The sequence below is a fragment of the Anser cygnoides genome, chromosome 3 (assembly GCF_040182565.1).
Source record: "Anser cygnoides isolate HZ-2024a breed goose chromosome 3, Taihu_goose_T2T_genome, whole genome shotgun sequence".
NCBI lineage: Eukaryota > Metazoa > Chordata > Aves > Anseriformes > Anatidae > Anser > Anser cygnoides.
Window position 1 is genome coordinate 85,935,274 of NC_089875.1, and position 21,056 is coordinate 85,956,329.

General features: G+C 39.2%; 1 protein-coding gene across 3 annotated transcripts in view; it reads left to right on the forward strand.

The window, feature by feature from the left end:
- The window catches only part of IBTK (inhibitor of Bruton tyrosine kinase), a 54,895-nt gene extending 43,026 nt beyond the window's left edge, over window positions 1-11,869 (forward strand). For all 3 annotated transcript variants that reach the window (XM_048079804.2, XM_048079807.2, XM_048079806.2), the window contains exons 26-29: window positions 1,904-2,056; window positions 8,820-8,888; window positions 8,983-9,115; window positions 10,485-11,869. In XM_048079804.2, the coding sequence (XP_047935761.1) occupies window positions 1,904-2,056; window positions 8,820-8,888; window positions 8,983-9,115; window positions 10,485-10,610 (481 nt within the window). In that variant the 3' untranslated portion in view covers window positions 10,611-11,869. The remainder of the gene's footprint in view (window positions 1-1,903; window positions 2,057-8,819; window positions 8,889-8,982; window positions 9,116-10,484) is intronic.
- Window positions 11,870-21,056: the final 9,187 nt, after the last annotated feature.

A 21,056-nucleotide genomic window follows, 5' to 3' on the forward strand; every position in this document is an offset into this window, starting at 1 on the left:
TGCGCTAACACCATATTTGCAAAGTTCTATTCTGTAAATTCACAATGGGCTGTTAGAGTGTGTCTGGCAATGGAGTGAGATTTCCGTGCATGCAGTATAGTCAAAGCCATAGAACTTGTGTTCCAATGAAATGAGATACTCATCTTGGATGCGCAGTGAGAACGCTTGCCAGAAGGGTGTGGGACCTTCCGGCTCTTTTTTCGTTGACTAAAAGGCACAGTATATCTTCTACCATGCCCTATCTTTTCTGCCAAAAGTAACCTACCGTTTCATAGTTTGGGGGGGGAGTGAAGCTATGCTACCGCTGTGCTACCTTCTCCAAAGAATGGTGGAAATGTAGGGGGAGATGGGAGAGCCTATGGCTTTTCAAGAATGGAAACTTTCTCTTCAGAATTGATATATACAATACTTCTCTATTTTAATGTCTAGGTATTCAGTTTGTCAGTATTTCAGCTTACTCTGAAACATCAGCTGTTTTGGAATTTCATGCTTTGAAGTTTTGCAGTTACAACTTAGAGAAGCTTTTTTTAAGGATTTTTTTTTTAATGTTACACTGTCATTTCTATCTAATTAATTTTATCAGGAAGAACAAGCTTAAACTTAGGGCTGTTACTGTTGGGAAAATGCATAAGAGTTTTTAAGCCAAACCATTTTAAGCCATCTGCATTGTTTTGGATAGAATCACAATCTGAGAATGACACAGTTGGGTTGTGTTTTTGTGGTGGTGGTGTGCTTTTTTTGGTGCAGTGTTGGAAGTGGATCTGATTGCAGTACAGAATTTTCATGAAGATAGGTAGGTAGGCTATTTAGATAGATAGTATCAGAGGAGGCTTCTGTGACAGCATATCCCAAGGTAACCATTTGCCTAGCCAGTATAGTAAGTTTTGGGAACTTCTGGTCAAACGCTTGCCCGGATTCTTGGATGCCAGCTGGTAGTACAAATAGAGGATGTGGGGAATGGCTCTGAGTCCTATTTGGTGGTTCCCATTCTGCTTTATATGTCTATGTATAAAATGTATGGCATATGTGCTGCTTATGCAATAGGAAAAAAAAAAATACTGCTGGGTAGTCTAGTGTGGTTTAGATATCATATATAGCATTCAGGTGCTTTTGTTGTAACATTTTAATTGCCTAATGTTTGTTTTCTTAATTTATATACCACATTGGTGTAGTTCAAACATCTTTGACATCAAATGCTTCCCTTCTTACAGTAGTTGCACAATTAATTAGCATCGTATAGATAGCTTGTTCTACTTCAATGGTATTTATAACTAATCTTGTAATTAATCTGTTATTTCTTTGAGTAGATGATGAGCAGATCAGTTCTAAAATGTATTTCATGTTTTTGATATTACTGTGAATAGTTGTTTGAAATGAATGGGACTGCTCTGGTTAGTAAAGTTAAATGTAAGAACATATGTAGAATTAAATCTAAGCCTTAATGGGGAGGGATGAAACCGAGGGTAAGTACCTTGATTTCTGTAAATAAATCTTTGGATCAGAAAGCATTAAGAGTAGCTATAACTTTAAAGTGCTGTATTTTCATGAAACTTTATTTTTGAAAGATGATATGCAGGCTCTAGTTCAGTAGCAGTGTACATTATGCTTATGCAAGTAAAAGAAAATGAAGCGCATGAATTTCGTGAATTTCACGTTAGGTTAAGGGATTTTTCCAAGTAACTTGTTCAGTATCTTGGTTCTGTTTGACAGCTGTCTGTTAATTCTGCAAAAGTCCAAAATGCTTAAGTACCTCAGAGTAATGAACTTATCTGATGTTTACCTGTTTGATCCAAAGTGACGTTTTAGTGGATGAGGTCTAGCAGGCATAAGGGCTAGATACAGAAGCTAAGATACATCACTTTATATGTGTATGTGTGTATGTATTTATGTATTTATTTAAAAGGTCATCTTCATCACGTGCTGCTTTGCCGAAGTCATTCCGTGATCTTGTAATGGAAGAAGAAAAATGTCTGAGTGTGAATAATTCACCTGGTACTGGTATCAAAAGGGCTGGATATAAAGGAACTGAGGATTCACTGGTCCAAAACACCATAAAGTAAGTTTTTTTCCTAATTGAGAACAACTCTTTATACAAGAACCACAATAACCTATTTAAACTTTTGCTGCAATATGAAAGGATCAAATTGTCATATTTTTAAAATCCTTTAAGCACTCTTCTAATGATTCTAATGGTTTTAATGTCAATAGGATTTTATGAATGAAATATTATGAATTGGAAACTTAAAATAGACTAAAGGAATTTAATGCTGCTGCTAATATTTTGTTCGAAGTGTTTGTGTCTGTATGTATGGACATGTACACAAACACTTAGGACTACAAACAAAATACATGCACATCTGTATGTATATAAAAGTATTGGTGGGAGAGAGGAGGGCTTTGGAGAGTGTGTGTAATGGAGGGGTGTGCTTCAGAAACAGGGATAAAGCTGAGGTTACTGTGGTGAGTGGAGATGCAGGATAAGTTTAATTGCTAGCAAAATGGTAAAGCTTTTCATCCCATGGAAGATGGCATGGGGTGGTGATAAGGGAACTTGCACCGGATGCCATTGCTAGTTTTGTCACATGTGGTCTATGATCTCCATAAAGTCACTTCATTTCCTTTTGCTTTGCTCTGTCTAGTCTGTGCAGTCTGGCCCGTCTGCAGGCTCGCAAACTGGATTCTTTGAGCTGAATCCAGGCATAATACGTTCATTGTCTGAAAATGATACATTAAGCTAGTGGGAGCCTAGATGACTGACTATCATCAGTTGGAAAAAAGGGCACTTCCAGAGCTATTTCAGGTTGTTTTGAATCGTCTCTGAAGATGCTTATTTCTCTCTGTTAGGTATAAAAAGCCTAGGTGACTAGCTCATCCATCTGAAAGTTAGGAATTGCGTTTCTACTTTGAGGTAATCTTATTCTTTGATTGTACAGTTCTTGTCACAGCAGGCTCTGACTTCTGCCAATGGCATTCAAGAACTGTTTCACTGAAGATTAATTATCCGCATCCTTTCCTCTTCCTTTTTAAGAAAAGGAAATTGAATGTGTGTAGAGCATAAGTAATTCTCATCTCTTTCTTGATGTCAGACTTACTGATGCTGCACAGCTACTGTTTCTGCTTTGTCTTTTTTTTTTTCCTGGATTAACTGTGTAGTAATTAAACTGAAACCTCTTAAGTCACTGGATGAGATTTTGAGATTTTCGGGGGGTTGTATAAATGTGCTTCCATACACTGTCTCCTTCCAGTTTCTGCAATCCAGAAATTTTCTGTAGATGAACAATGTCATGAATGTGGAGATGTGAACTGGATGGGGTCCAGAGGCAGATCACTGTTGTTTCCAGGGACAGCTCAGCCTTGGGAGCTATGCTGTGCAGCTGTGTGTATGTAGCTCATAATGCAAGCTAAAAACATAGGCCTGACATGACTTAACTTTGTTGTGGCAGCCTGGGTTGTCTTCACTGTGTTACTCCAGGGAGCAGTGAAGAGTCTTAGTGGAAACATGTCTCTCTGGCTTCGCATGGGAATGGCCTAGTTTTGGCTTGGCTAATATTGAGCTAATAACTAGTGCATGAGTGATATGGTACAGCAAAACCCAAGAGGTTCTGCAGGAGACCAGCCTCTGTGCTCTTTTCCTGAGAGCAGTCATTAGGTCACAGAGGCACCAGACCTGACATGGTTTCAAGTGAACAAATCCTCAAGAAACACTGAGAAGTCGAGTGTTGGGACATGTCGGTGGCTGTGCAGGAGTCACAGCAAGTTCAGCCAGCTGAGTTAATCAGGCTGGTTCAGTACCGATACTTGGCTGGTTTGTTTCCATGCAGAGCCACTTACATCTCTGCATCAGTCTTTAATTTTCGAGACTTCCAGGTTTCCAAGTTTTATGTTTTTAGGGTTTTTCTCCATTTTTCTGTATATCCTCACTTCCCGTTTCCCCTCTGTTCCATTTCTCCTAGTCATTTTGGTGCCAGCTGAGGAATTAATCTAGCATGTTGAAATATCTGCAGTTGATTTAATATCTGGAATAAGCTTCTTTCTAGCAAGAAACACAGATGTACATATGTGTAAACAGCTTCAAAATATCTGGACTGCTTCCTACATTTTAAAGCCCTACTTAAATTGAGGTAGACAACACAGGTACTTAAACTTGTCAGTTAATTGATCACTAGAGTGTGCTGTGATACTGGAACTGTGAATGGCAGTTAATGGAAGCTTGTGTGTTTTGTTTTTCTCACTCTGGAGAAAAACTCCTTATACTCATAACAGACTGGTTAAGTACAGCAGTCTATTTGGACTCGTTCATAGTAGTGCTGTGAGTTCTGTGGATTATGAGTGGAAAGGAGAGAGTATCATTCAAATGGGCTGGATAGATGCAGATTATTGTCAATGTTCAGGAAGGTGAGCATTATTAGAGCGGGTGGAAAAAGAGAGAAAGTAGAGATGACACCAGAATAAAGGCATTCAGTAAGCTGTACAAACATGCGCTTAATTAAATGAACTGGCAAGGAGAAAATCATCATCTTTTCCTGTTCTGTCCTTCCTCTTCTTTGATTCTTTCCTAGTTTTTATTCTTGTATTATTTATATGATCTGTAGCAAAAGCTGGAAGCTGATTTATCTAGACCTCAGACAAAAGCAGTCCCCTATGTTGAAAACATAGAACAATTTAGATTCTGTAGTCCAGCCTCCTGCTCAAAATATGTCTGGCTAGATCACGTTGCTCAGGGCCTGGCCCAGTTGACTTGTGGTACTTCCAAGAATGTAGATACCCCAACCTTTCTAGGCAACATAATTGTAATCATCCCCATGGTGGTGTTTTTTTCCTTACATCTTACTGGGACTTCTCATTTTGCAGCCTGTATCTATTGTCTCTTATTCTGCCTCTGTGCACCTCTAAGAAGATTCTTGCATCTTTCTTCAACCCTCCAGTGAGGTAGTTGAAGGCGGCAATGAGATCTCCCCTTTGCCACCTTCTCCTAGGATTGAGCAAACAGTTCTTTCAGCTGTTTCCTGCCACGTGTCCCTAATTTTGGTAACTCTCCCCTGGACTTTTTCCAGCATGCCAACATCTTTCTTGTATTGAGGAGCCCCAGAATAGATATGATACTCTGTAACCTCATAAATAGAGCACAGAGGGGAAGAATCATTTCCTTTGACTGTATGGCTGTGCTTTTGCTAGCCCAGTATGCCGTTGGTCGTCTTTGCTGCAAGGGCATGTACTGGTTCATATTTACCTGGCTGCCTGTCCAGACTTCACAGGTCCTTTTCTGCAGAGTTAGCCTTTTCTAGCCAGATAGCCCCTGTCCTGTGCTGCTCTATGGGGATATTCTCTTCCAAGTACGTAAATTTACTTTTGCCTTTGAATTTCATCAGTCCTCGTTTGCCCATTTTTTTAGCCTCTTGAGGCCCTTCTGAAGGGCAGCCTGGCATTCAGCACATGGACTGCTGCATGCATCCTCAGCCTGTCCCTATCCATCCGTGGGCTCGCTAAGAGTGCACGCCATCCTTCCATCCAGATGACTGAAGACATGAAACAGTACTGGTTCCAGTATTAATCCCTGTGGACCACCACTAGTAATTGGTTTCCAGTTGGACTTCATATAGCTGATCCAGAACCCTTTGAGCCTTGCAGTCCCAGCCCATTTTCCACACATCTCGTAGTACGTTTACCCAGTCCATATTTTTCAAACTGATTGCAAGGATGCAAATTACATGAAGACTGTGTATAACTATTTGGTTTGCAAAAGCAAAAAAGAAAGATAATGATATCATCTGCTCTCTGGTTGTGTCCAGAGCCAGTCACCCTTTCATAGAAAGCAGGTTTCCAGATAATTTGCCATTGGTGATAAATTCATGTGGGTTCTTCCCACTCACCATCTGGTCTCATGTGCTCAGAAATGACTTGAGGAACAATTTACTCTACAACGTTCCTGGAGATAAAGGTGAGACTGATCAGTCTGTAGTTCCCCACATCCGTCTTCTTGAAAAGTCGGTATTATAACATTTAGCTGTTTGTAGTCATCATGAAACCTCTGTGGTTAATTGGTTGTTTTTTCTTCCTGTTACTGTAGAAGCACTTCTCTTTGCCCTGCATATCTACAGGTTGTTTCAGCTCCAGCTGAGCTTTTGGCTCTTAAAACTCTGTCCTTATACAGTGAAGTAATGTTTCCATCTTCCTCCTGTGTAGTCTGTCCCCGCTTTGACTGTTGTCCCACTTGTATCTGAACTCAGTCTAGAGTTGCCTGCTAATTCATGCCAACCTTTTGCCATACTTGCTTGCCTTCAGGCACATTGGAATGATTGGTTTGGTGTCTGGAGGAAGCTGTTCTGAAGATCAGCAATCAGTCCACGTCCTGTCTGTGAAGTGCAGTCATATTCCCTCTCATTTTTTTTTCTTTGCAAGGTTAGAGATAACTTGTAGTCTCTCAGAAAATGATCGGTGGAAAATTCAATACCAGTTTTTCCTTCTCTGCATCTATGAAAATTTAGATTATTCTCCATTGAATCTCGAAGGCAAAAACTGAAAGCTCTTTCAAGTAATATTCATCCTGTGTGGTATATGGTGGCAGAAATATCTGTTTCAAATGGAAACTTGTCCAGCATACTTCTGAGTCAAGATTGTTTTTTCCCAGCCACATACTTCTGATTCATGATCAGTATACCCTGGATTCTTCTTTCTCTTCAAGCTGAAAAATTCCTAGCTTAAATAGCTGCACTTCACACAGTCTCTTGTTTGTACTTCTGAATTTTCTTTGTTTCACAGACACTCCGTTTATATTATTCTTTGCTAAATTAATAGTTACTATCAATTTTGTTGGTTTGAGCATTGCTGCTTATTGCATTCACCAACATTAATTTATGGTAAGATTTATTTTAGTTAACTTATTTTTTTAAATAATGATTAACCCAGCTGTAAAGTGAGTAAGAAATTAGCTAGGGAGGAGAGGTAGAAGACATTCATCAAGGAAAAAAAAAATTAAATCTAATGATTATGTGGCACTTAGTGTCTTACAGAATTCCCATATTGGTTTATCACACTTACCTGGCGTGACCTGATACCTTTATTGAAGAAAGTAGGATTGTCTATCCTGCCCTTAGTTTTCTTTTACCAAAGATAAAATGGGAAAAAAAAATACAAGATACTGTTTTTCTACCTTTTTTCCCCCCCATCTATTCTTCAATCCTCATGGAAAAAAGAATTGCAAATTAATAATGTCAAACTAAATGAACTGCGGCTCTATAGATACTCAGTGTGGAGACTGATAAAGCAGATTTGACCTCTCTTGCCATGCAGCTCTTATTTCTTGTGTCAGTTCCTTCAAAGTTCTGGAACAGTGGTTATCCAGAAACACTCAGTTTGGAAAGAACCACACCTTTTTGGCTTCCTCTCCATACAGTGTCTCACTGGCTGTCTTGCTAGAGTCTGATACAATCAGTATTACTGAAAATGGAGGCAAGTGATCATCTTGGCTCATATGAACTGTACTTTTCCAGTGGAAACACAGAAGCAATATGAGCTGGCAGAAGGTAGATCTGCTGGGTTTGATTCATGGGAGTGACACTGCAGAGATCCTCTTCTGAAGTCCAGTGTTGTGCCTTGGCAGATGTTAACGTTTGTGTTCATTCTGTTTATTGAGTATTTGGCTGTTTGGTGGGCAAAATTAGCTTTTGTGACAAAAATCTGGGCATGGTTTATTTAAATGTCACTTCTGGTGATGGATGTCTTTCAGCTTTTTTGACATCCTGCTCTCATTGCTTAGCAGTAGGAATCGTGGTTCTTGTTGTCCTTGGAGTTTTGTTCTGGGGAAAAAATTCCCGGCAGAGAACTTAGCAGTTACTGGAATTCTCTTATTAGATAGCTTTCTATAGATGTTTCCTCTTTTCCAAGAGTTTGTGGCCACTTTCAAAGGATTACCAAAGCCTTAAAGAAAATTGAGACTGATTTATTAAAATACCAACACCATTAGAGTACTTCAGTGCCATAGAATAATTCAGAAAAAAAGTCTGCTAGCATTTCATATTATGCTATAACACTTTATTAGAGTTCTGGAAGTTGCACATGTTGCCAAAGATAGATTTTAAATAACAAGGATAAGTTTCTCTCATCTTACTGATGTAGGATTTTTTTGATACAAATACTTGTCTCTTAAGGCATAAAATATACCAAATGTGATTTCCTTTTGTAGACAGGTTAACATTTTATGAAGGAATAAAATGTCTTCTTGTCGGGAACTCCTTATTGGTATTTCAGGATAGGATTTGTTTTTTCAATTCCATTAATTCTAGTTGTATGCTGTCCTTAATGAATATAGGAGGTGTTTGCAGGGTACATACTGAAAGTCCATAATTTCTGGTCTTACACTTCAGGAAATAATTTGCTAGTGCTTTCATAGTACTGGCTCTTTTAATGTTTTGATTTGAATACAGGGGTTTTTATATCTTGAAGACATTCTCTTTCCATGTGAATTGCAAACAGATCTATACTAAACGCTGTTAGTGTATAATTCAGTTGACTATTTTCCAGGTTAAAAAAAATAAAAACAAAAAAACACATTCAAATGCTCAAAAGTTGGGAAATGCCAGACTTAATGCTCAAGCTGAAAATCTGTTAAGTTCTGGTAGTCAGAAATGAGTATCAAAGTGTCCCTACTAGTCACAGTGTCACATTTAAAGACAAACTCAGCATTACTTCCCAATGCCTATCTTATGGAGAAAAAAATAAATAAATTGTAATTGGCTACTTTGACTTTGTAATTCATTATGATTTAGGAGATTGCTTTGTCAGTGACTTTTACTTTACTTTTCTTTCCTGCCTTTTTCCAGATGCACAGCTAGAAGTAGCCCAAGTCTGGAAGACCGTGTTCTGGATTCTCCACCACTGGAGAATCATAAGTAAGGCATAAACTCTGGAGTTTTTCTGTGTGTTGTGCTAACCTTGTTCCTGATGTTGCCTCATAATATCACTTGCTTTTTTTTTTTTTTGCAGTCCTTGGTTAGCAACATCACCAACTAACTCTCCTGTGATGGCACCTGTCATGTTTGCAGCTATTGTAGAAGAAGAGCTCCAGCAAGAAGCTGCTCTTATTAGGAGCAGAGAGAAACCTTTGGCTTTGATCCAGGTAAAGTGCTAAGTTACTGTGGTTGGGTACACAAGGATTTTCCACTAGTTGTTTCAGAGATGAGTTTTTAGGACTAATTATGTATTGATACATTCAGTATCATTTATATAATGATATTAAATATAATTTAATAATAGCTTTACATCACTGTTTGATAAGGCAGGTCTATATTAAAGTCAAATTGGCTATTGAGCCCACAACTGATATCCAGAAGTCCACAGGATCACAAACTGGTGGAGGCTGGAATCTCCGTTAATTGCCTAGTCCAAGTCCCTGCTCAGAGCAGGATCAGCTAGAGAATGTTACTTGACTTTTCCCTGACAGCTTTTGAGTATCTCCAATGATGGATGGAGACTCCACAGCCTCACTGGGAAGCCTGTTCCAGTATCCAACCACTCTTACAGTTTAAAAAAAAAAGTTTGCAATTTTCTGTGTTTCAGGCTGTCACTGGACACCACTGAGATGTCTTGCTCAGTCTTCTTTACTCTCCCATCAGCTGTTTACACACATTGCTGAGATCTCCCTGAGTTTTCTCTTCTCCGTGTTTAGCAACTGCAGCTCTCTTAGCTTCATGTCACTTCCCAGATTCAGCTCCATCTGGGCTTTGGCTTTACTAAATCTGTTCCTGCGCGCTTAGTGTCTGTGTTTTTCTTCTGGGCCACTTCTCTGCTTCCACCTTGTATATGTTTCCTTTTTGTGATTGATTTTTTTAAGGAGCTCTTTGTTATTGATGCAGCCCTCCTTCCATTTTTGTTTGACTTTCTGTTCATTGACATAGACCATTCTTGAGCTTAGAAGCAGTGACCTTAAAATCAAACAGCTTTTCTGGACTCCTCTTCTTTCAAGGGCCATTTTTTATGATTTCTTTTCCAAGCAGATCCTTCATCAGATCATCATCTGTTCTCTTGAAGGTCTAGGGTTGTGATTCTGCTATTTGTCATGGTCACTTCTCTTGAGATCCTGAAGTCTACTGTCTTAGGGTCACTGCAGCCAAGGCTGCCCTTGACTTTACCATCTCTGAACAGTCCTTCCTTGTTTGTGAGTCTGAGATCCACCACTTTGATCGACTTCATTGGCTGATCACCTGTATTAGGAAGTTGTCACCAATGCAAACCTTCTGGACTGTTTGTGCCCTGCTGTGTTTGCCGTAAGAGCAGATATTAGGGTGGCTTAAGTTTCCCATGAGGACCAGGGCTTGCAAACACGAGGCTTCTTCCAGTTGTGTGAAGACCTCATCTAATATTACTTCCTCTTGATGAGGTCTGTAGCAGACATACTCAGGGCCCCAAAAATCTGTTTGTAACTGTGCTGTAATTACTGGTATAAATGTGGCTCTGGCACTGAAATACATTTTTTTTTTTCCTTCCAGATTGAGGAGTGTGCTATTCAAGATTTATTGATGCACTATGAAGCTTTTGACAACCCTGATGAATTTGTGACTGTTGAAAGGGCTCCGCAGGGACCTATGGCAACACCTATGTGGAACAAGCACTAATTTGTACTGTTCACAGTCCATATTATATGTGCACTTCTGAAATCCTAATTCTTTTCCGATTAGAATGGGACTGGAAGAACACAAATCATGTAACTTTTAACATCAGCATTAAAAATTGCACATAATCAGTAGGTATTTGGTAGAGAAAATGGAAGTAATTTGTTCACTGTGTCCTTTACCCACAGTATATATTGTATGTATGTTTTGAGAGAATTTCTTTAACAAGGCCTATTACTAGTAGTGTCACATGAAGCTGTAGATTGGAAATGCATTTGCTAATTTAAATTGTAAGGGTTTTTTGTTAAATTCACAGGTGGCTGAAAAGCGAGTGCTTATTTTGTGATTTAATGTGGAATTGATTGTGCAGGATTATACATCTTTAAAGTTTTTTGGGGGGGTTATGTTCTTCAGAGCATTCTGGCAAATTGGGAATATGATAAAAAGTTTGTGCTTGAACTTAATGTAAAAGTACAGTTTGATAATGCAGTTTTTCCTTAACTTCTGTATGTAAGTACTGGTTCTCTTACTGCCGTGACCAGTACTTTTTACTGTTATGCTCCACAACGAACCTCTATGCTGTACCTAAGTGCCCAACCATTGCCTGCTCTCAGTTCAGTTGTGCATGTTTTTTTTCACTTGTTGTGAGACTGGCCTTAGAGCAGTCAGTTCTGTTGTGAAGTAAAGTACACAGTTGAATGCAACATGGTGGCACTTAATTAGCTCATCTATAGTCTTATTCTGGTAAATATGGTACAGTTTTAGCACCACTGTGTTTAAGGTACAATTCACTTGAAGTGCTGAGGAAGTACAAGATCTATATGTTCATTGTTAAAGCTATGGGGATGAATGCTTGATTGTGGAATTTGCAAACTCCTAACCTGCGAAGAGTATCATAGGTGGCTTTCAGTATTGTGTTTTCTGAAGTTCTCTGTGCCTGGTTTAAACAAATTTATATATATAAAGAAAAACAAAAAAAAAAAGGATAGCCTTACCTACAATATTCTGTCTAGTTTGTTTGTATAGGTGTGTTTGAACTTCCACTTTTTCAATAGTGTCAGTACTCATGAACTCTGGAAAACTGGAATTGAGAGCTACAGAAGATGAATGAAGAGAATTGATCACTGTGTGATAAGAGTTGAGTCGTGAAAAAAGCTGTGTAGATATGTCTAATGGTTTCAGGTTAAGCTACACCAAAAATCCCCCATGGAAGTTGTAAACAAATGCAATAAACCATAAATTCTTGATTTACACAAAGTTAATATACTTTTTTGTGCTGTTTATGTATAATCAATGCTTTAGGTACCTACAGAATAATATAAAAGTTTCTTCTAGGTGTGAAACAAGAACTATAGGTGTTGTGGAGCTACACAGAAAACAGAAGATGTAGATGTTCTGTTTTAAATTCTGCTGCTGATTCATTTGATATACTGATGAGGATACTTTCGTTAAGTGCTTTGCTTGATGCAGTGCAGTGCCGTAGGGCCTGCTGAAACTATCCTGAATTAAAAGAAAGCTTATGTACTGTGAGAAATAGCTATAAAAGCACCGGCCTTTTCCAGATATGAACCCAATTTGTTCTCAAGTATAAAGTAGTCACTGTATAAAGAACTCACTGGTTCACTTTGGGGTTAGCTTATACGGTACACATGAAAGCCCAAACAAAAATCTGGTACCTCAACAGATAAAAATGTCTTTCTGTGGAAGTGGTAGAACTTTAAATTCTCAGTTGCATACTTTGCTTTCATCTAAAACCAATATCATTTCCTGGGATTAATGTGATGTAGGTGTATTATTTTTTTGTATAGACATTATAATCACATCATCATCAAGACTGAGCGGAACCTCTGGAGATTGCCCAGTCTGATGTCCCCTGCCCAAGCAGGCCCAGCTAGAGCAGATTTCCCAGGGCCGTGACCAATCAGGCTTTGAATTTCTCCAGCAACGGAGACTCCACAAGCTCTCTGGGTAACCTGTCTTATGTTTGACCATCCTCACGGTAAAAAGGCCCTTTCACATGTCAACAGAGCTTCCTGTATTGCAGTCAGTGTTTTTTGTTTCTTCTTACGTCACTGGCCAACTTTGAGAAGAGTTTCTCCATTTTCTTCCCTGTCCCTCCCCATCAGTTATTTATACACATTAAGATCCCTCTGAACTTTCTCTTCTCCGGGCTAAACAGTCCCTGCTCTTTGAGTCTCTCCTCATGTGTCAGCTGCCCCAGTCATCGTTGTGGTCCTTTGCTGGGCTCTCTCCAGTTTGTGCAAGCTCACCATGAGAGGTATTTTACCAGATGTCTTCTGAAAAAATATTCAGGGGGTATTTTAAGACTTCTAAAACTCTATTCTATTTATACCTGTTTGATATATAGCACTGGATCTGTATTCATCTAGTGAAATGTGCTGAGATGTGCTGCTCAATTCATTCAATATGTAGGTGGGTGTCTGATTGTAATGATCTGTGTAAATGTGCCTGTGGACGTTACGCTGGCTTCTTCTCTAAATGGATTTTCATATGATCTTTGAAAATTTGATGTCACAATCTTTTTTGGCAATCCTATTTTTTTGTTCTAGTCTATCAGAATTCTTAAGGCCAAAGAAATAAGTATGTCGTATATAAGGAGGAAATAAGTAGAACCATTAATCTGGTTACAGATTTTATACATGTCAAGTGAATGAATATTCACAGTTTGATTTCTTCTAGTTATTTTTCCTAGACAAATTAAAAACAAAATCCCACAGGGACATTTCCTAGGTGTTTTACCTTGATAAAACTGTTTTTACATAAAGCAGAAAATGACAGGCTGAAGTCCTAGTTGAAATTATTGACAGGTATCCATGCCCGAAGCTTGCATATAAAGAAACATCACATTTTAGTTGTCTGTGCAACTGCTCTCTTGCATCCAGTCTACATGAGGAGAATGTTCAGGGTTGAGGGAAGAGTAACCAGAAAATAAATGACCTAGTGCATGTGCTAGGTTTTCAGCAACAAATATCTGGCATTTTCTAGCTCAGATGCCTAAGTTTGTGGTTTTTCTTGTAATGTTAAACACGAACTCCATCTTTCATTAGCTCTAATAACATCTAGTCATTTCTGAGCATGATAACTCCTTTAGCTTGCATCAGAACAGCATCTCTATCAAAACTTGTTGCTAAGTCAAGGGTGGAATTCCCAGGTCCTAATGAACATAAGGCACCATGTGAAAGTTTACTGTGAAAACAGTGTGCATATATGTAGTGTGTTGGTGTATAATTTCCAGGAGAGACCTTATAGCTAGTTGGCTCAAGAAAAGTTGGCAGAAGCCTTCTTATGAAATAGTTCCTATATTTCAAAAACAAACCTTCAAAACAACAAAACAACTTTCTTGAGTTTCTTGAGTACAGGTAAACACTTTTCTCCTCCATCGTTCATTATCTCAAACCTCAGTTGCTTTTTAAAAAATGTAAGGAAAAGTAGAACTTCAAAATACTTTAAAATTGAGACAAAATTACATCTAAGCATCTAATATTCTAATACTACTGCAGTGTCTTCAGCACTTATTAAAGTCTGTGTCAAGGCACTTTTGAAATGTATAACTGTTCTCCATTGTGTATTGAAATGAAAATGCAGGAAAAGTAGGTGACTTCAGTCAATTGAAGAACCCTTCTGAGCCTTTGTTCCCTAGGAAGAGAGGCTATTTCTAGTGAATAAATTGACTAGAGTTTTGTTGAATGGAATCTCTGTGTAAAGACTGATTTTTGCAATTTTTCAAAGAAGAGCATTAAGAGAAAATTACTAATCTCACTTGTGTTACAAGTCTGGATAATACCCTCTTAACGTATGCATTTAAACCTAATTTTTACACACCCCCTCAGCCCATGAGATGGGTAAGTCTTTATTTACAAGTAACAACAAGAAATTTTAGGTACAAATTCATAAATTTCTTTACAAAGGCTCTAGCAAAGCTTTCTGCGGGAAAAGTGAAATTATGGTGGTACTTTAAATATTTTGGGACTTTAAATGGTTTTGTCCCCCCCCCTTTTTTAAACAGTTGGAATAGGGAAATGATAAAAAGTGACTTTGTGCTCAACTTGAAAAGTTCATTTTTTGTTCCATTATTGCTAAGGAATTGGAGAACGTGATTTCAAATTGAACTCACAATGTTGCCTGAAGAAATGCTTCCTCCAATGCGTACAATTTAAGTCAGAATACATCACTGAATGACTAGATCTTGTTCTAAATATAAAAGATTTATACTGGAATGAAGCAACTTCAATCCTGAAGGTTTGACTTGGGTGATACCATCTGAGGATGGGCAAGATTGAGGTGCTACCATTACAAAGACCTTTGCAGTAACAGGGAACTGGTTAGCAAAGCTAAAACTCCGTCAAGGAGCCTGTTAAATTAAGGGAAAATTCTTTCCTCTGCAAAATCCAATGCCCTTGACCCTGGGCAAGTGAGATGCGGATGAGGTATTCAAAAAGTGAGTTCCTCCTGTCTGGGGTCTAGCTGTGGCAAACCTCAGAAATGCTGAGAGGGAAATGACCCAGAATAGCTGACCAGTTTTGTGCTGGAAGACAGAAATCTTTCTGACCATGGGCTAGTATGGTGAAACCCGAAAGTTCATTGTTAATGCATTTCTTTGCCTGCAACTGCTTCAAACCCGGTGAGAGCTATATAGATAGTATTTCTATGTATGCTCTTGAAGGAATATTAACAGGCAGGATCTGTTGATACATTCAAGTTAGTCTTTCAGTGTAAACCGTCTTAGAAAAGCGTCTTTGAGTGTCGCAATGGTGATTCCCATAGGAAGCTGGGTGCCTGCACCTGTGCTGGGTGTAGGTGGTGGAACAGCCTGTCTGTTCGCTGATGTAAAACTGGAAGATTAGATTTGAAGCAGTAATTACCATCGATTCTTGAATGGCTCCTTCTGGCTCTTATTCATCTTGCTACCTAGAAGCAGCAGCTTTTCATACAGCAGCTGCAAGAAACCGTGCCTAGCAAAAAACACATTCCACTGTCATCTTGTGTGTGTGTGTGTGTATATATACATATATATTGCCCCCCCCCCGCCATTACCTGCTTTCTAGGTTAAAGTAGCTTTGAATACTTACGTTCCTTCTGGAATTATTCTTGTAGTGTCATTTTAGGTATCTAACCTTTCAAAAGCACTTATTAATTGTAGAAGGCTGATAAATTCACAATTGCAATATATGTTTTATATGATAACGCTTTTGTTTTTGATATAGCAAAGGAATTCTCTGAGTTCAGTCTTGGTTTAAATGAACTCTATTGGTCTATAGAATTTCTTTAAAATGCATACCTTTAAAAAACATTGCAGGCCAATTTTTCCAGTTCTTACATAAGCTTCTCAGATAGCAATGGGAATAACACTGTTAGAAACCTGATTGTTTTTTGTTATAATTTTGATTGCATGGTACATCACATGTCAAAAACTGATCAAAACCAGCAACCACACAAAAAGCAAGTTTATATAAGAGCACACTTTAGCAGGTCCACAGTGTTTTCCCTGAAATAATAATGTACAGCTAGGAGGAAACCAAGAGTTGGCTACTTTTCTCTCCTCATACAAAAAATAATAATTTTCATGAGATGTTTTCGGATAAAATAGTAAGCAAGGAAAATTGAACCAGAAGTGACTTTATGGTTCTCTGTTGATCCTGCCATTTTCTTTCTTCCTATTCCTTGAAAGTTTATTCTAGGAAGATACGGAGAATACAACAACCCAGAAGGCACTGTTTTCTTTTGGTGCTAAGTCATTTACAGAACTACGTCTCCTCCGACTGAAGTGGCATTTAAGCAGATGAGCCTTAACCTAATCATTTCACCATCCTGTAATTCTGCAGGAATATGTCATGTCCACTCTTCATCCAGTAAACCCTGACCCCAGGGAAACAGCTGCCTGTTTTGTGGGTTATGCTGTTCTAGGTGGGAGAACGCCAGGCGCCCTTTGCTTTAAGCACAGGAGCTGTATCTGCTTTGTGAGTCTGTCCATAATCTCTACACTAGGTGAAGAGTTCATGAGAACTGCACTGCGAATACGAGCAACTTGCTCCGTCTCACTTCTCTACAGACATAATGATTCATCAGCTGTTGCTGTCTTGCAGGATGACCGAGCGAGCTCTTAGGGTTATTTCCTGTCTATAGGTTTGTTGTGAAGCAGGCGCTACCTCTCTTCTGCTAAATGTCACCGACTGTGGCACAGTTCATTGAGAGAACTGTGCTCGTGCCATCTGCTGACACGATGCCTGGAACAACCTAGCAAAAAAAAAAGAGACAAAATCAACAAACAAAAACAAACACAAAGACTGTATTAAGCACAAAGGTGTCTTGTTTTCCTTATGCACATTTAAGGATTGTTCTGTTTATCCTGCCTTTTAAATGCTATCTTTATTGCAATGGAAGGGGAAATATATATATATATATATATAAATATATATATATAATCCTAGTTCTTCTATTTCTATTCTAGAAATATATAATCCCAGTTCTTTTCCAACTGTGTATATTTTAAGATGTTTACAATATACGCTGCCCACATTCAAGCATGCCGTGAAGATGAAATGAAGCTGTAAGGCTGTGAACACAGCAGGGTTTTCAGGATCCCATCTTTGTCAATGTATTGCACAAATGGCCGATAGCATCAGGGCTGATGGAGGATGTGTGTGCATGTGTGCGTGCATAACCAGAGCTCTTTGTCTGATTTGTTTGCACTTGTAAAATCAAATTATTGCACTGCTTCAGCAAACAGAGTTAGTACGTTATCTGTTATCTCCATCTTTATGTACCGAGTAATCTTTTCATTTGATAGTGCAGGCACTAAAACAGCAGACTTTATTTTTCTTAATATACATAAATTGGTAGCGAACCTTTTCATCTGAGCTTTATCTCTGCACTTCACAAACATCTCTGCACTTCACAAAGCGAGGGGATCTGCTGCCAGAAAGTGCTTGTCTGGGCTGCTTGACCTGGGCAGCTCCTGCTGCTTCCTGCCTGACGGAGCCGCGCACCCTTTGCAAGCTGGTCAAGCTGCAGCTCTCTGATCTTGTAAACTAATACTCTCGTAAAAGAAACACTTGGCAAGCCCATGATGATTACTATCAGGCGGTTTTAGCGTGGTGATTTCACTTGAAGCAGGGAAGCACAACTGGAGGGACTGGTGGGGATGATTTCCTGGGGGGAAGGCATCGAGATGTAAGGCCCGTGTCGCCTGCCTGGAGGGGCTGTCGACGACATCACTGAGGGCAAGCTGCAGGGGCAAAAACCGAGTTTGTGTCCTCTGTGGCTTCCTGGTGACCGTATAGAAGTATCTAGTAGAGAGAGATACCTCGTGAGTCTCTAAGTTCTCTGTTAGAAAATCTAGTAAGTCTGATCTGAATTTCCTTTTTTTTTTTTAAGCAAAAAAATCAAAATGATTACTAAAAATTAAGCTGGGGTTGAAAATGTTAATGGGGAGGGAAATGACAAAATGATACAAATGTAAAATCATAAGCCTGATTTCATTATTTGAGGCAAAAAAAACTAGTATTTGGTTACTTTTCAAAGCACGTTATGTCACTGGATCTGTGTGAAGTTTCAGAGCAGCCTCAAGGGCTGGGCGGCGATGCAAGCAGACGGGGTGGATACTGCACTCCCAGGGCGCTCTGCTGGCTGATGGCATCAAAAAGGAGGTTTTGGCTGGGTTTCTGAAAACTCTGTGTGAATTGCAAGCTGCAATTGTTTATGCTGTCCCATGTTCATTCTCATCTTACAAACTCCAACCTCTCCTTTCCTAGAAACACTAATTCTAGGATTTACTCAGTCCTTTTCTCCCTCCTCCTTTGCAGCTTTACAACGAGCAGCAATAACTAAATCACAGTTCTGCTAAATCTTTGGTGGAAAAGGAGATGTGATGATTTATGTGACATGCTGCAGAGCAAACTTGTTCTGTGAAGGCTACTGGATATGTCAAAAGTGCACCAGTTGTTGCTGCAGAAGTTGCAAGACTTTGATGGCAATGATGAAATGTGTATGTGATTTGTTAAATTTATTATTTCTGTTATTTTTGTAATTAAAGAGTGGACATAAACAGTACCCAAAGTTTCCTAATGTTCCAGTAGGAAAGTCTTCCCTGCATACCTGTCATCAAACTGTGCGATTTTTACATTGTTCAGAAACCGAAATTACCACTTCAATTTCAGTAATGTCCAACTGCATACGGCTCAGAAGCTGGATTTAATTTCTCCTGGGATGTGCTTTCATTCATCATATACTTAAAGCATAACGAAGTCTCCTGCTTTGAAGATCAAAAATTTAGCTCGTTAAGGGGATGAGATTAAAAAAATAAAAAATAAAGGAGCTATATAGAGTGACATTTACACTAAGCAGAGGAAAGCCTTTATGAAAACAAAGAAGCAAAAACTTACAGGATCAGAGGCAGTGTAACTACCTCCTGGCTCTCAAAGCTGCCTTTCTCCTTGTCACTCTAGAGCTGATAGCCTTGGTGCGGTGTCTGCAGTGCTGGATATTTCAAATTAGCTCTGTCAATTTGTGGCTTAGTAGTTTTCTTCTGAAAGCTCTGATGCTTTCAATCTGCAATACAGGAGGTGCTTGCTGATTCTTGCTGGAGGAAGGCAAAGAAATCAAAAGGGGCAGTTTCTGCCCTGAGTGCAGTGGAGACCATCTCCATCACAACATCACAAACCTAATGTTTTTTGTTGTTGTTTTGTGCAGTGGTGGTGTAACGCAATAGAGTTTTTATGTTTCCATGCATAAATTTGTGCCAATGCTCTCAAACCTTGCAGAATGCTGAAGTGTTTCTGCACTTGTGCAGTGGCCCTCAGTGCTTGGGCAGAACACGAACAGGAGGCTTGGAAGTGGAAGTTACACAGCCTTCATGAGGTAATGGACTTCTTTTCTGCTCTTAACTGGATAACAACCAAATATTTCCCTCCTGCTATAGTGTTACCTTCCTAATGAATAAACTTTTCGGTCCTTGTTTGTATGATACTGTGTTCCTGTAGCTCAGCTGCATTATTTTCATGCATGAGCATATGTGTGGGAACACACACATACACGTAAATCTATCAGGAAATTTCCAGTTGAGATCTCTACCTGCTGCAAGCTGAACCACTACTAGAAATGCCATTGGAGTGTAGTGGGCATCCTTAGAGCCACTACAGGTAGTATCAAAAGGCTTTTGCTATTTGTGAGATACTGGAAGCTGTTAGTCAGCCTTCTCACCCCAAATGAAATTACAGATGAGAAATGAGTGAGAGATATCTGCTCTGGTTAGGGGTTGTGTATTGGCATATGAAGAGTCTCCTCCCCTTTCAGCTGAAGGAAAAAAAAAATTGGCTAGCTTAAGTAGGAGTGGGATTGAGTTATGCCTTGCGTTATTACTTGTACACTGATTTTCAGGAAGGATAATGGGAGCAGGTGTAAACCACTGGTGATGTCATTCTGTTTCATTTTGTCAGTTCTGACATTTGGGAAGAGAAAGGAGCTGCTGCATGTTTTCATTCTGCAGACACTACTGAGAGCTCAGAGCAGCTAGAGGGGATGCAGTGGGTAGCAGAGGAGACTGTGAACTCACTGCAGTTAAAAGATTTATCATAGAATAAAAGCTGATGATCTTTTGTTTATTGAAAACTAATTAATCAAAGCCCATTCTGGAAGGAGGAAGATTTTATGAATAGATATTTAATATTTCTTTAATTAACTCATTAAAAGTCACATCGCTATGCTCAGGGTTGGATGTTTGTAATGCAGTATGCTCACATCCAAGAGACTGTGGAATTAGCATTTTGGTTCCCATCTTGTCTAAATATTTCTAATTTTTAATAGCATCTCTTTGGACTTTACTGCTGACAGTCTCATGGTGATTAATTTCAGTTGCTGGATGTTAAATTCCTTTTAGCCTTGTTGAACAGTTCATGGGGAGAGAAGCTAAAGCTTAAGGTTTGTGAAGTTCAAATGTCAGAGAGAGACAGAAAATGAATCCATAGTGCTGCAAAATCCCACTTCATTTCCCCCCCACCCCCGACCTGCTGCTGGTGCTATGAGTTGTCACTCTCTCTTTGCCACTTAGCTTGACTTCTGCAAGTACCATGCCCACTCCATCCCCACGGCCTCATTACAATTTGGTAACTCTGGTTTTTCAGGACAGTGTCTCTTTTTACGATACTTCTGTTCTCGATGATCTACTCTACCTTTTACGTAATGCTTTCAAGGTGGCTCAGTGTGTCCCTACAGTTCATGTGTTTATGGGAACAGACAAGGCTTCCTTCCCCTGCAGGGTCAGCCAGACAGAGCGATGAATACAAGCACATGGATACCTCTGCTTTATTTTCCTGTTTCCTTCCGGCACCAGCCTTAAAACTCTTACTGAAGTGGGATGGTTGGTGCTTTCTTTTTGATTGAGAGTTTCATGTTCTTGCTCAGTTGATGCATTTTCATATAGCAGGGCCGCTC